At 43.6% G+C, this 12,596-nt stretch overlaps 1 protein-coding gene across 2 annotated transcripts in view; it reads left to right on the top strand.

Moving 5' to 3' along the window:
- Positions 1-4,217: 4,217 nt before the first annotated feature.
- The window catches only part of ppp2r2d (protein phosphatase 2, regulatory subunit B, delta), a 40,684-nt gene continuing 32,305 nt past the window's right edge, over positions 4,218-12,596 (top strand). Inside the window, exons 1-2 of one of the 2 annotated variants that reach the window (XM_041893368.2) lie at positions 4,218-4,397; positions 4,653-4,727. In XM_041893368.2, the coding sequence (XP_041749302.1) occupies positions 4,391-4,397; positions 4,653-4,727 (82 nt within the window). In that variant the 5' untranslated portion in view covers positions 4,218-4,390. Of the gene's footprint in view, positions 4,398-4,493; positions 4,566-4,652; positions 4,728-12,596 lie in introns of those variants that run through there. The other variant, XM_041893364.2, reaches the window with a different exon arrangement.

Below are 12,596 nucleotides of genomic sequence, written 5' to 3' on the forward strand. Positions count from 1 at the left end.
GACGTGAACTGAGCAACCTCTAAAAGGTGTGTGTGTGTGTGTGTGTGTGTGTGTGTGTGTGTGTGTGTGTGTGTGTGTGTATGTACGTGCGTCCAAGTGTGCGTCCGGTCAGGAAAACATCCCTTATTGCATTCATCATTATACAAAAAGGGGTATTTTACTTTTGGCAAGCTTCTCATAAGTACCTTGGTCTTTTAAGAAGGCTTTTATATCATGTTTGACTCAAACATGATCGTTTCAAACCTTGCTTACATTTGTATATGATCAGATGGCTCTCTATTATGTGTGGGAATACTTGGGAACCGATTTCTTAAATTAAAATCACTTGGAGCTGATTTCCTGGTATTTTTACAGTGTTTTATTTTCACAGAAAATTAGGGAACCCTGTTTCAGCAGAACCATACAGGGTTGTTTATTCTGGTCAGCCATATTATATTGTTAAAACTCTGTAGGTGTTATTATTGTGTTCATTGACAAGTTGAATCAAGTGAGCTACCTCTGGAACAGCTGGGCGTCCCTGAGGAGAGAAGGGAGACCCAATGACTGATTTTAGTCATCTGTTTCTCAATTGACACAAGGCCATATATGACTCTTTCGCAAGACACCATCACTGGCCATTGTCATATATAATATGTAATGCCATAAATCTAATCAAATGAAATGTTATTTGTTACATGCTTCGTAAACAACAGGTGTGGACTAACAGTGAAATGCTTACGGGCCCTTACCCACAATAGAGAAATAATAGAAAAGTAAAACACAAAATAATAAAAGTAATAATAAATAAACAATGAGTAATGATAACTTGGCTATAAACACGGGGTACCAGTACCGAGTCCATGTGCAGGGGTACAAGGTAATAACTTGGCTATAACGAGGTAGACTTGGCTAACACGGGTAAAGATGTGCGAAGGCAGGCAGTACGAGGGCTAAAACACGGGGTACCAGTACCGAGTCCATGTGCAGGGGTACAAGGTAATTGAGGTAGATATGTACATATAACTAGGAATAAAGGGACAGATAATAAACAGTAGCAGCAGCGTATGTGATGAGTAAAACCAGTCAACAACACAACACATTAGATAAACTGACATGACTCTCACTCACGGTTGCACAAAAAGAGCTGTAAGCAAACCACGCCCCCAAAATATTATAGTGAGCAGCCTCCCCTACATATTCATTATCACTAAAAGAGTGAGAACTCTTTTGTGAACTGAAAAGAACCAGTGAAGTCATAATGGTTCCACATAGAACCATCACCCTTCACAAAGAACCGTTGAGGAACCCTTGTGTTTTAGTGTGTAGAGGATCTGGAAGCGTGTTCTTGGGTTAGCTCTCTTTGGGTCACCCGTCGACAGGAGTGTCATGCCAATTCACGTGTTATGTTGCGCTCTGTTAAGTTTGTACACTGCCGGTTCTGCGGTGGTCTGACTAAGTGCATTGGCAGTCACTATAGCTCCATTGTTAAGAGAGTAACATTTTGTTACAATATCATTTGGCAAATGTTTCATATTATGTTCATTTGAATTTAAACATATTTCTAACAAATACATTAAAATGCAATATATTTCACAAAACATTTCCAAATTCATTGATAAATACATGTGTAAATACATTCTAAAATACATTTTCCGATGTGTTTAACATGTGATATACACTGAGTGTACAAAACATTAGGAATACCTTCCTAATATTAAGTTGCACTCCCCCCTTTTGCCCTCAGAACAGCCTCAATTAATCGGGGCATGGACACTACAAGGTGGTGAAAGCATTCCATAGGGATGCTGGCCCATGTTGACTCCAATGCGTTCCACAGTTGTGTCAAGTCGGCTGGATGTCCTTTGGGTGGTGGACCATTCTTGATAAACACGGGAAACTGTTGAGTGTGAAAAACCCAGCAGCCCCGCAGTTCGATGACACACTCAAACCGGTGCGCCTGGCACCTACAACCCCATTCAAAGGCACTTATATCTTTTGCCTTGCCCACCTGGTCAGTCTGTCATGGAAAGGCCTTAGACCCACCTGGTCAGTCTGTCATGGAAAGGCCTTAGACCCACCTGGTCAGTCTGTCATGGAAAGAGCAGGTGTTCCTATTGTTTTGTACACTCAGTGTAGATTTTTTACATACATTTATGATCTAAATACAGTCCGTAGTATACGTTGAAATGTAGTAAATACAATTTATAATAATATAATAATAATATGCCATTTAGCAGACGCTTTTATCCAAAGCGACTTACAGTCATGTGTGCATACATTTTTACGTATGGGTGGTCCCGGGGATCGAACCCATTACCCTGGCGTTACATGCACCGTGCTCTACCAGCTGAGCTACAGAGGACCACATATGTATCATGTATCTTTCACATGTATCCTAAGAAATGCATTAATGAAGAGAGAAGCTACAACAAAGTAGATAGAGGATTACTGTGTCAGGCCCAAGAGGATTTCTAAGGCTTTTAAGTCTAACAAGCAAATTGAAAAAAATTATGCATTGAGCAAACAAGCTTCCACTAGCAGGAGCTTAGTCACACAGCCAACCATAATTAGGTTTTCGTTGTTCATTCGTCACAAAAACAGGCAACTACATTTCATGCTTTGAGGTTTAATATGAATAAATGTAACTGCATTTAGCTTTATTGGCGACTATGTGTTGTCTTTACCCATTCAGCAGAAAGACTGGAGAGGAGAGGACACCACGTCTTCATAACGAGCAGAGAAAGAGCTGAGGAGCCTCCTCATTTCTGGCTAAACACTGCACTCTGCTGGCTGGATCTAGGTGTCTACAGTCTGCTCCAAAACAAGATTGTAAATTGGCAGTCAGTGGTATGAGTAGCTTGGTTACTGTTGCAGTATTAACAAAGATGATCAATTAATATTGACAAGATAGCCGAGTGACTGTTCTAACAATGGAAATACATGTCCTCAATGATTGAAGGCAGGCGAGATTAAGTGGGACCATGCTAGCCAATGTGAATAACAGGCACACATCAGTCGTTTTCCTCAAAGATGCCGGAAAGCCACGTGCATCCACTTACAGCAGTACATTTATAACAGCCTAAACATTGCGAAACTTCAATTTGATGAAATAAGCCTCACGTAATTCGACACTCTCTCTTAGACCTCCTTACAAATATGGGCTTATCTCACGCAGACAGATTTTGGGCGGAGTAAATCATCTCACTTCGACTCTTCCTCTCTAGCATTGGTTTGGTGTAGTTTTAGTAGATACACCCCCCACCCCACCAACCTCAGCCGACTTCCTGTAACTGCCATAAATTGTGAATTATCTCACACAATTGCATGGACTAAATCATTTGTATGCTTAGTTTAAAAAATGAATGATGATTTACTTTAAAGTTTCAACTAGTTGCACTCGATCTAGAACCTGGTTCACACAAGCACACCAGGAATTTAGAGCTTTACAGGACAATCCAACAATAAATCATAAAAATAAAAAAAATATTACAAAAAAATAATTTACCGGTCCCTGAGCAATAGTAATGCTGTCTTTTTGTAGACATTAACTCCACCATGGTTTGTTGGGCAAAACCTATGGGTCAATTCATGGAGTTTAACACCCAAAATAAGGAGTGTGATAAACACAGGCTTAGGAGATCTTATACGTTTTGTTCTGTGAGATAATGTTCATCAGCTGACGTCACTTTTTGTGAATTTTTAAGAATTTTTTTAAAAAGCACATAAAGGCTTCATAATTCATAAAGGTCATGTTAACTGACTGATATTATCTCATAGAACAAAAACGTATAAGATCTCCAAAGCCTGTGTTAACCTCAGACCTTATTTTGGCATTTATCCCAAAACCCTTTTCTTTCCCCATTAATTTTCCCATAGGAATGGCTGAACGAACCAGCGGTAACTCATGTCCGATTTTTAGGACTACAAGCTGGCGAGCTCTATTCCCCGGTATAAACATGGTTGTGAAACACCAGCCAATGGCCTAGGCTCTTAGATTTCGATGTCTACGACTTATATTGTGTCGAATGTCTTTGTCTAAGTATGTACAAAAATGATGTTTAGCAAAAAACATTGAATGGTCATTATGGGGGAAAACAGACAGATAACAGTCCACTTTCCCACGGCTGTGTATCTGTCAGCTCGCCAAGGCCCTGCGAAGCTGCGCATAAACGGCGCACTTTTGAGCCGCTAATAGACTTTTGAAGCGTCTAAATGACGTCACGGTTTCATGTCGACTGTCGATGTGCGCCATTTTGGATAGGAAAAAAAATCACGGGCATTTCTGTATGCCCTTATTCACGAGTCTAATAACTGTTTCCTTGTAATATCCTGCACTGAAATACAATCCTTACAACTCAAATCACTATCGGAAGACCCCCCAAAGACGCCAGTTCTGTTGCAGAAAGTGGCAATGGCAGGTAAGGTTGACAACTTTGTAGGCGGGGGCCCCACTGGTTCTCAGGCATCAGCGCGGCCTAAAAGCATTGCAAGTTTCTTGGCTAGCAAGCAACCGATAAGCTCTGAGGATGTGTGCCAAATTAAACTCCATAGTTAGCTAGTTGCTATGTTGAAGTACACATTTAAAGGTGGGAGTTATTCCTCTGTGTTTTTATAACACCTGCTAGTATTTTCAGGCTATTTATTCACCTTATTCAATTGGTCATGTTTTTTAGGTGTCGGAGGAGGGAACGATTTCCAATGGTGCTTCTCTCAAGTGAAGGGAGCCATAGACGAAGATGTGGCTGAAGGTGAGCTCGTTTCCATTTAAAAAGATAGATGTCAATTTGGAATGTTATTCATTGACCTAATCACGGGTGTTTTGTGCAAGCTAACGGTACCGAGCTAGCAACGTCGCTAATACAGATGGTTGCTAGTTAACTATCTAACTAGCCTAGTGCCTAAGATAGCAGCATACAAAACTTGTTAGCTCGCTAACTAGCTAGGCAAGCCAGTTATGGCTATTTAGCGGAGCTAGGTAGTTAGCTGCAAGGACTGTTTTGGCTAGCAAGGTGTAGGGGGCTGAGCTATGTAGATATTGCAAGCACATAGTTAGCTAAACAACAACAGTGAGTCTCTCTTCCCTCCTCACCAGGCAGAACAAGGTCAGATATTTGCTATCTACATCTGTCACTAAACATAGGCTTGAACTATATAGTTATATACCTATAGCTGTGAAAAATGTATGCACTCACTAACTGTAAGTCGCTCTGGATAAGCGCGTCTGCTAAATGACTAAAATGTAAATGTTAAACTCAGCAAGATCTTAAAAACTGTCAGTGTTGGTGTGGAAGAGAATCATGGATACATTGCCCTGCACACCCCTGTTATCTAAGACGGCATTGATGATGATGTAGGTACACTATGATCTGGCCTGTAAGGCCTGCTATTGGCTGGCAGTGTGAAGGCCGACAGATATGGTGACGCTGGTCCATCTTGTTTTAAATAAGGGTGTCTCATAGACATATAGGGGTGCCTTCCTCACTGTACTGTCAGGGAACCTGTGGAACTAGATAATCACCTTGCTCTCTCAAAATGGAAAGATGTATGTTTGTCTGTACAGGACTACTGTACTGTGATACTGATTCTGAAGCTATTCGGTTGTGTAGTTTGGGACTAGGACTACTTGTCGTACTGACATTATATTTTGCACCACAATTAATCGTCTGTTTTTGAAGAAAGGGATTGGTCTGTGTCTATCTGTTGTGGACTGGCAGGTGGCACACTGCTGTGGCATCCCAGGAGAAAGGGCAGGAGGGATGCTGCTGTCAGCTGGTTGTTTCCGGCTCCTCTCCTCCTCACTGCTGCTTTGTTATAAATAATCCAGTGGCCTGGCTGTGAGATGTGGTGCTAAAACAGAGAGAGAGCGAGCCCCCAGCATCACAGAGAGCGAGCGAGCCCCCAGCATCACAGAGAGCGAGCGAGCCCCCAGCATCACAGAGAGCGAGCGAGCCCCCAGCATCACAGAGAGCGAGCGAGCCCCCAGCATCACAGAGAGCGAGCGAGCGCCCAGCATCACAGAGAGCGAGCGAGCGAGCGCCCAGCATCACAGAGAGCGAGCGAGCGAGCGCCCAGCATCACAGAGAGCGAGCGAGCGAGCGCCCAGCATCACAGAGAGCGAGCGAGCGCCCAGCATCACAGAGAGCGAGCGAGCGAGCGCCCAGCATCACAGAGAGCGAGCGAGCGAGCGCCCAGCATCACAGAGAGCGAGGCGAGCGAGCGCCCAGCATCACAGAGAGCGAGCGAGCGAGCGCCCAGCATCACAGAGAGCGAGCGAGCGAGCGCCCAGCATCACAGAGAGCGAGCGAGCGCCCCCCAGCAACAGAGAGCGAGCGAGCGCCCCCCAGCAACAGAGAGCGAGCGAGCGCCCCCCAGCAGCACAGAGCGAGCGAGCCCCCCCCAGCAGCACAGAGCGAGCGAGAGCCCCCAGCAGCACACAGAGAGAGAGAGCCCCCAGCAGCACACAGAGAGAGAGAGCCCCCAGCAGCACACAGAGAGAGAGAGAGCCCCCAGCAGCACACAAAGAGAGAGAACCCCCAGCAGCACAGAGGGGCCATCTGAATCTCTCTCGCCCAGTCATCCATACTGCAGCCTCTCTCTATTCTTCATGAGCAAGCCAGACATGTGCATGAAGACTGAAACAGAGAGAGACAACCTCAACTTGTCCAATAAGAAACCCTAATTTTCATTCTCTGCAAAAGCTTTTGCTACGTTGTGTCCTAATGAATACGACCCTGGCTGTGCATCATCATACAGTCTCAACCAGCACAGACAATAAATAGATTTCCCTTGCTGCAGTCTTGTTGTACAGGCCGTGCTTAGATCTTCCATGGCTGGGTGCACTTCCCTGATGTCAGCTGTGTCCTTTAACCAAGGTATAGAGTCCTAGGGCCTCTCTTTAATTGCTACAGGGGCACTGCACTGCGGCTGACCAATTGCTTCCAGCCCAAACACGGGTGGGGGTTGTGTTGTGAGCATAGAGACAAATATTAGTTATCTGTAAGTTAATGGACAACAAAGTACATCTTATCGTATCTTAATGGCTAGCTAGACAGACTGCACTGGATATGAATGGAGTAGGCACTACTGTGTTCACTCACATGATTTTGTCCAATCAAGTGTTTTTTTCAAATCAAATTGTATTTGTCACATGCTTGGTAAACAACAGGTGTAGACTAACGGTGAAATGCTTACGGGCCCTTACCCACAATGCAGGGAGAAAAATAAACAAATAATAGAAAGATACAAACACCAGGTTACCAAGTCGAGGTGAAGGGGTACGAGGTAATTGAGGTAGATATGTGTATATAGGTAGGGGTAAAGTGACTAGGCATCAGGATAGATGGTAAGCAGTAGCATCAGCAGCGTATGTGACGATTCAAAAGAGTTAGTGTAAAGGGGGGGGGTCAATGCAGATAGCCCGGGTAGCTATTTGGTTAACTATTTAGCAGTCTTGTGGCTTTGGGGTAGAAGCTGTTCAGGGTCCTGTTGGTTCCAGACTTGGTGCATCGGTACTGCTTGCCGCGCGATAGCAGAGAGAACAGTCTATGACTTGAGTGGCTGGAGTCTTTAACAATATTTAGGGCCTTCTTCTGACACGGCCTAGTATAGACGTCCTGGATGGCAGGGAGCTCGGCCCCAGTGATGTACTGGGCCGTACGCACTACCCTCTGTGGTTCCTTACGGTCGAATGCCAAACAGTTGCCGTACCAAGCGGTGATGCAGCCAGTCAAGATTCTCTCAATGGTGCAGCTGTATAACTTTTGGATGATCTGAGGGCCCGTGCGAAATCTTTTCAGCCTCCTAAAGGGAAAGAGGCGTTGTCGTGCCTTCTTCACGACTGTGTTAGTGTGTGTGTGGACCATGTTAATTCCTTAGTGATGTGGACACCGAGGAACTTGAAGCTGTCGACCCGCTCCACTACAGCCACGTCGCTGTGGATGGGGGCGTGCTCGGCCCTCCGTTTCCTGTAGTCCACGATCAACTCCTTTTGTCTTTTTATGGCTCTGTCCAATAGTAAGAGCTAATAAAGCCCTCGTGGCAGGACTGTGTTTCTAGACTTCTAGGTATTACTTATTGTTTCTACAGTGAGGGGAAATTTATATTTGATCCCCTGCTGATTGTGTACGTTTGCCCACTGACAAAGAAACGATCAGTCTATAATTTTAATGGTAGGTTTATTTAAAACAGTGAGAGACAGAATAACAACAACAAAAATCCAGAAAAATGCATGTCAAAAATGTTATGAATTGATTTGCATTTTAATGAGGGAAATGAGTATTTGACCCCTCTGCAAAACATGACTTAATACCCTTGTTGGCAATCACAGAGGTCAGACGTTTCTTGTAGTTGGCCACCAGGTTTGCACACATCTCAGGAGGGATTTTGTCCCACTCCTCTTTGCAGATCTTCTCCAAGTCATTATGGTTTCGAGGCTGATGTTTGGCAACTCGAACCTTCAGCTCCCTCCACAGATTTTCTATGGGATTAAGGTTTGGAGACTGGCTAGGCCATTCCAGGACCTTAATGTGCTTATTCTTGAGCCACTCCTTTGTTGCCTTGGCCGTGTGTTTTGGGTCATTGTCATGCTGGAATACCCATCCAGTACCCATTTTCAATGCCATGGCTGAGGGAAGGAGGTTCTCACACAAGATTTGACGGTACATGGCCCCGTCCATCGTCCCTTTGATGCAGTGAAGTTGTCCTGTCCCCTTAGCAGAAAAACATCTCCAAAGCATAATGTTTCCACCTCCATGTTTGACGGTGGGGATGGTGTTCTTGGGGTCATAGGCAGCATTCCTCCTCCTCCAAACACGGCGAATAGAGTTGATGCCAAAGAGCTCAATTTTGGTCTCATCTGACCACAACACTTTCACCCAGTTCTCCTCTGAATCATTCAGATGTTCATTGGCAAACTTCAGACGGGCATGTATATGTGCTTTCTTGAGCAGGGGGACCTTGCGGGCGCTGCAGGATTTCAGTCCTTCACGGCGTAGTGTGTCACCAATTGTTTTCTTGGTGACTATGGTCCCAGCTGCCTTGAGATCATTGACAAGATCCTCCCGTGTAGTTCTGGGCTGATTCCTCACCGTTCTCATGATCATTGCAACTCCACGAGGTGAGATCTCGCATGGAGCCCCAGGCCGAGGGAGATTGACAGTTATTTTGTGTTTCTTCCATTTGCGAATAATCGCACCAACTGTTGTCACCTTCTCACCAAGCTGCTTGGCGATGGTCTTGTAGCCCATTCCAGCCTTGTGTAGGTCTACAATCTTGTCCCTGACATCCTTGGAGAGCTCTTTGGTCTTGGCCATGGTGGAGAATTTGGAATCTGATTGATTGCTTCTGTGGACAGGGGTCTTTTATACAGGTAACAAGCTGATATTAGGAGCACTCCCTTTAAGAGTGTGCTCCTAATCTCAGCTCGTTGCCTGTATAAAAGACACCTGGGAGCCAGAAATCTTTCTGATTGAGAGGGGGTCAAATACAGTGGTGTGAAAAGGTGTTTGCCCCCTTCCTGATTTGTTTGCATGTTTGTCACACTTAAATGTTTCAGATCATCAAACAAATTTAAATATTAGTCAAAGATAACACAATTAAACACAAAATGCAGTTTTGAAATGAAGGTTGTTATTATTAAGGGAAAACAAAATCCAAACCCACATGGCCCTGTGTGAAAAAGTGTTTGACCCCCCTGTTATAACACAACTGTGGTTTATCACACCTGAGTTCAATTCCTCTAGCCACACCCAGGCCTGATTACTGCCACACCTGTTCTCAATCAAGGAATCACTTAAATAGGACCTGCCTGACAAAGTGAAGTAGACCAAAAGATCCTCAAAAGCTAGACATCATGCCGAGATCCAAAGAAATTCAGGAACAAATGAGAAAGAAAGTAATTGAGATCCATCAGTCTGGAAACGGTTATAAAGCCATTTCTAAAGCTTTGGGACTCCAGCGAACTACAGTGAGAGCCTTTATCCACAAATGGCGAAAACATGGAACAGTGGTGAACCTTCCCAGGAGTGGCCGGCCAACCAAAATTACCCCAAGAGCGCAGCGACGACTCATCCAAGATGTCACAAAAGACCCCACAACAACATCCAAAGAGCTGCAGGCCTCACTTGCCTCAGTTAAGGTCAGTGTTCATGACTCCACCATAAAGAGACTGGGCATAAATGGCCTGCATGGCAGAGTTCCAAGATGAAAACCACTGCTGAGCAAAAAGAACATTAAGGCTCGTCTCATTTTTGCCAGAAAACATCTTGATGATCCCCAAGACCTTTGGGAAAATACTCTGTGGACTGACGAGACAAAAGTTGAACTTTTTGGAAGGTGTGTGTTCCATTACATCTGGCGTAAAAGTAACACCGCATTTCAGAAAAAGAACATCATACCAACAGTAAAATATGGTGGTGGTAGTGTGATGGTCTGGGCCTGTTTTGCTGCTTCAGGACCTGGAAGACTTGCTGTGATAAATGGAACCATGAATTCAGCTGTCTACCAAAAAATCCTGAAGGAGAATGTCCGGCCATCTGTTCGTGACCTCAAGCTGAAGCGAACTTGGGTTCTGCAGCAGGACAATGATCCAAAACACACCAGTAAGTCCACCTTTGAATGGCTGAAGAAAAACAATATGAAGACTTTGGAGTGGCCTAGTCAAAGTCCTGACCTGAATCCTATTGAGATGCTGTGGCATGACCTTAAAAAGGCAGTTCATGCTCGAAAACCCTCCAATGTGGCTGAATTACAACAATTCTGCAAAGATGAGTGGGCCAAAATTCCTCCACAGCGCTGTAAAAGACTCATTGCAAGTTATCGCAAATGCTTGATTGCAGTTGTTGCTGCTAAGGGTGGCCCAACCAGTTATTAGGTTGTAGGGGGCAATCACTTTTTCACACAGGGCCATGTGAGTTTGGATTTTGTTTTCCCTTAATAATAACAACCTTCATTTCAAAACTGCATTTTGTGTTTACTTGTGTTATCTTTGACTAATATTTAAATTTGTTTGATGATCTGAAACATTTAAGTGTGACCAAGCATGCAAACAAATAAATCAGGAAGGGGGCAAACACTTTTTCACACCACTGTACTTATTTCCCTCATTAAAATGCAAATCAATTTATAACATTTTTGACATTTTCTGGATTTTTTTGTTGTTATTCTGTCTCTCACTGTTCAAATAAACCTACCATTAACATTATAGACTGATCATTTCTTTGTCAGTGGGCAAACGTACAAAATCAGCAGGGGATCAAATCCTTTTTTCCCTTACTCTGTGGGTTTGGGCGATACCCCAGCATACGGTATGAACGGTATATTTTGAAATACAGAAAGTATGATTTTCAATACTATTTGGAAAATAAATCTATATTTTAAGTTAAGTATAATTATAAGAAATGTAGGATGTTAATTTAAATGATCCAGCTCAGGGCTCCAGCTCTGCATTTGGTTTTCTAAGTGGCTAGATGTCAACATCACGCCTCTTGGATACAGCAGAGACAATCAATCCCCTCCTGGTAATACCGTATACTCCAGGATGGTACAGAAACGGTATGAAAATCTGCATACCACCCAACCCTAATTGTGCCATTTTTGGAACAGTTTGAGTGTTTTGTTTTGATTGGCTGGTCAGGTGTTTTGCCACCCAATAGTTGTAGTAAGTCATCTTGGTTGTAACCTCTGCTGTTGGTTGGTAAAGGCTAATCTGTAAATAAGTGAATGAATGACAGGGTAAATTAGTTGTGTTTAGAGCTGTGTTGTTATATATTATATATTTTTTGTTGCCTGATTCCGATTTTCTCCATTTTATTTTTCCAAGTTTTTCTTCAGGTTTTCCCTCTCAATCACATTTTTTAAATGTATTTTTATACAAACACAACAATTAGATTCTTAAACCACATCAGGAGAGCACTTTTCAGGTCTGGGAAAAAAATATATGAAATAGATTTTTGGGTGTAGTTACCCTTTAATTCAAGTGTGCACCAGCCAGAAACGGTTGTTTGGTTAGCAATCTATCTGTAGCGCTCATGTGATTGCAGAGTTTTCTAAACAAATGGCCACTGGATTGATACAAATAATCATGATGTAATTCTGCCAGGTAGGCATAGGCTACTTTATAATTAACATTTTAATTGAGAAGGTTTTTGGGAAAAGCCTTTCTATATCTACCAGAAGATGGTTATCATTAGCATCATCGCTAACGGCTACACAAAGTGGAGACATACACGCGCACACACACACACAATTTTTGCCGCCGGGAGAAAGGAGGATTTTTAAGCCTTGAGACAATTGAGACATGAATTGTGTATGTGTGCCATTTTTAAGATGGTGAATGGGCAAGACAAAATATGCCTTTTGAAAGAGGTATGGTAGTAGGTGCCAGGCGCACTGGTTTGTGTCAAGAACTGCAACGCTGCTGGGTTTTTCACGCTCAACAGTTACACGTGTGTATCAAGAATGAACCACCACCCAAAGGACATCCAGCCAACTTGACACAACTGTGGGAAGCATTGGAGTCAACATGGGCCAACATCACTGTTGAACGCTTTTGACACCTTGTAGAGTCCATGACCTGACGAATTGAGGCTGTTTTGAGGGCAAAAAGGGGGGAGAGCAAT

The sequence above is a fragment of the Coregonus clupeaformis genome, chromosome 1 (assembly GCF_020615455.1).
Source record: "Coregonus clupeaformis isolate EN_2021a chromosome 1, ASM2061545v1, whole genome shotgun sequence".
Lineage (NCBI taxonomy): Eukaryota > Metazoa > Chordata > Actinopteri > Salmoniformes > Salmonidae > Coregonus > Coregonus clupeaformis.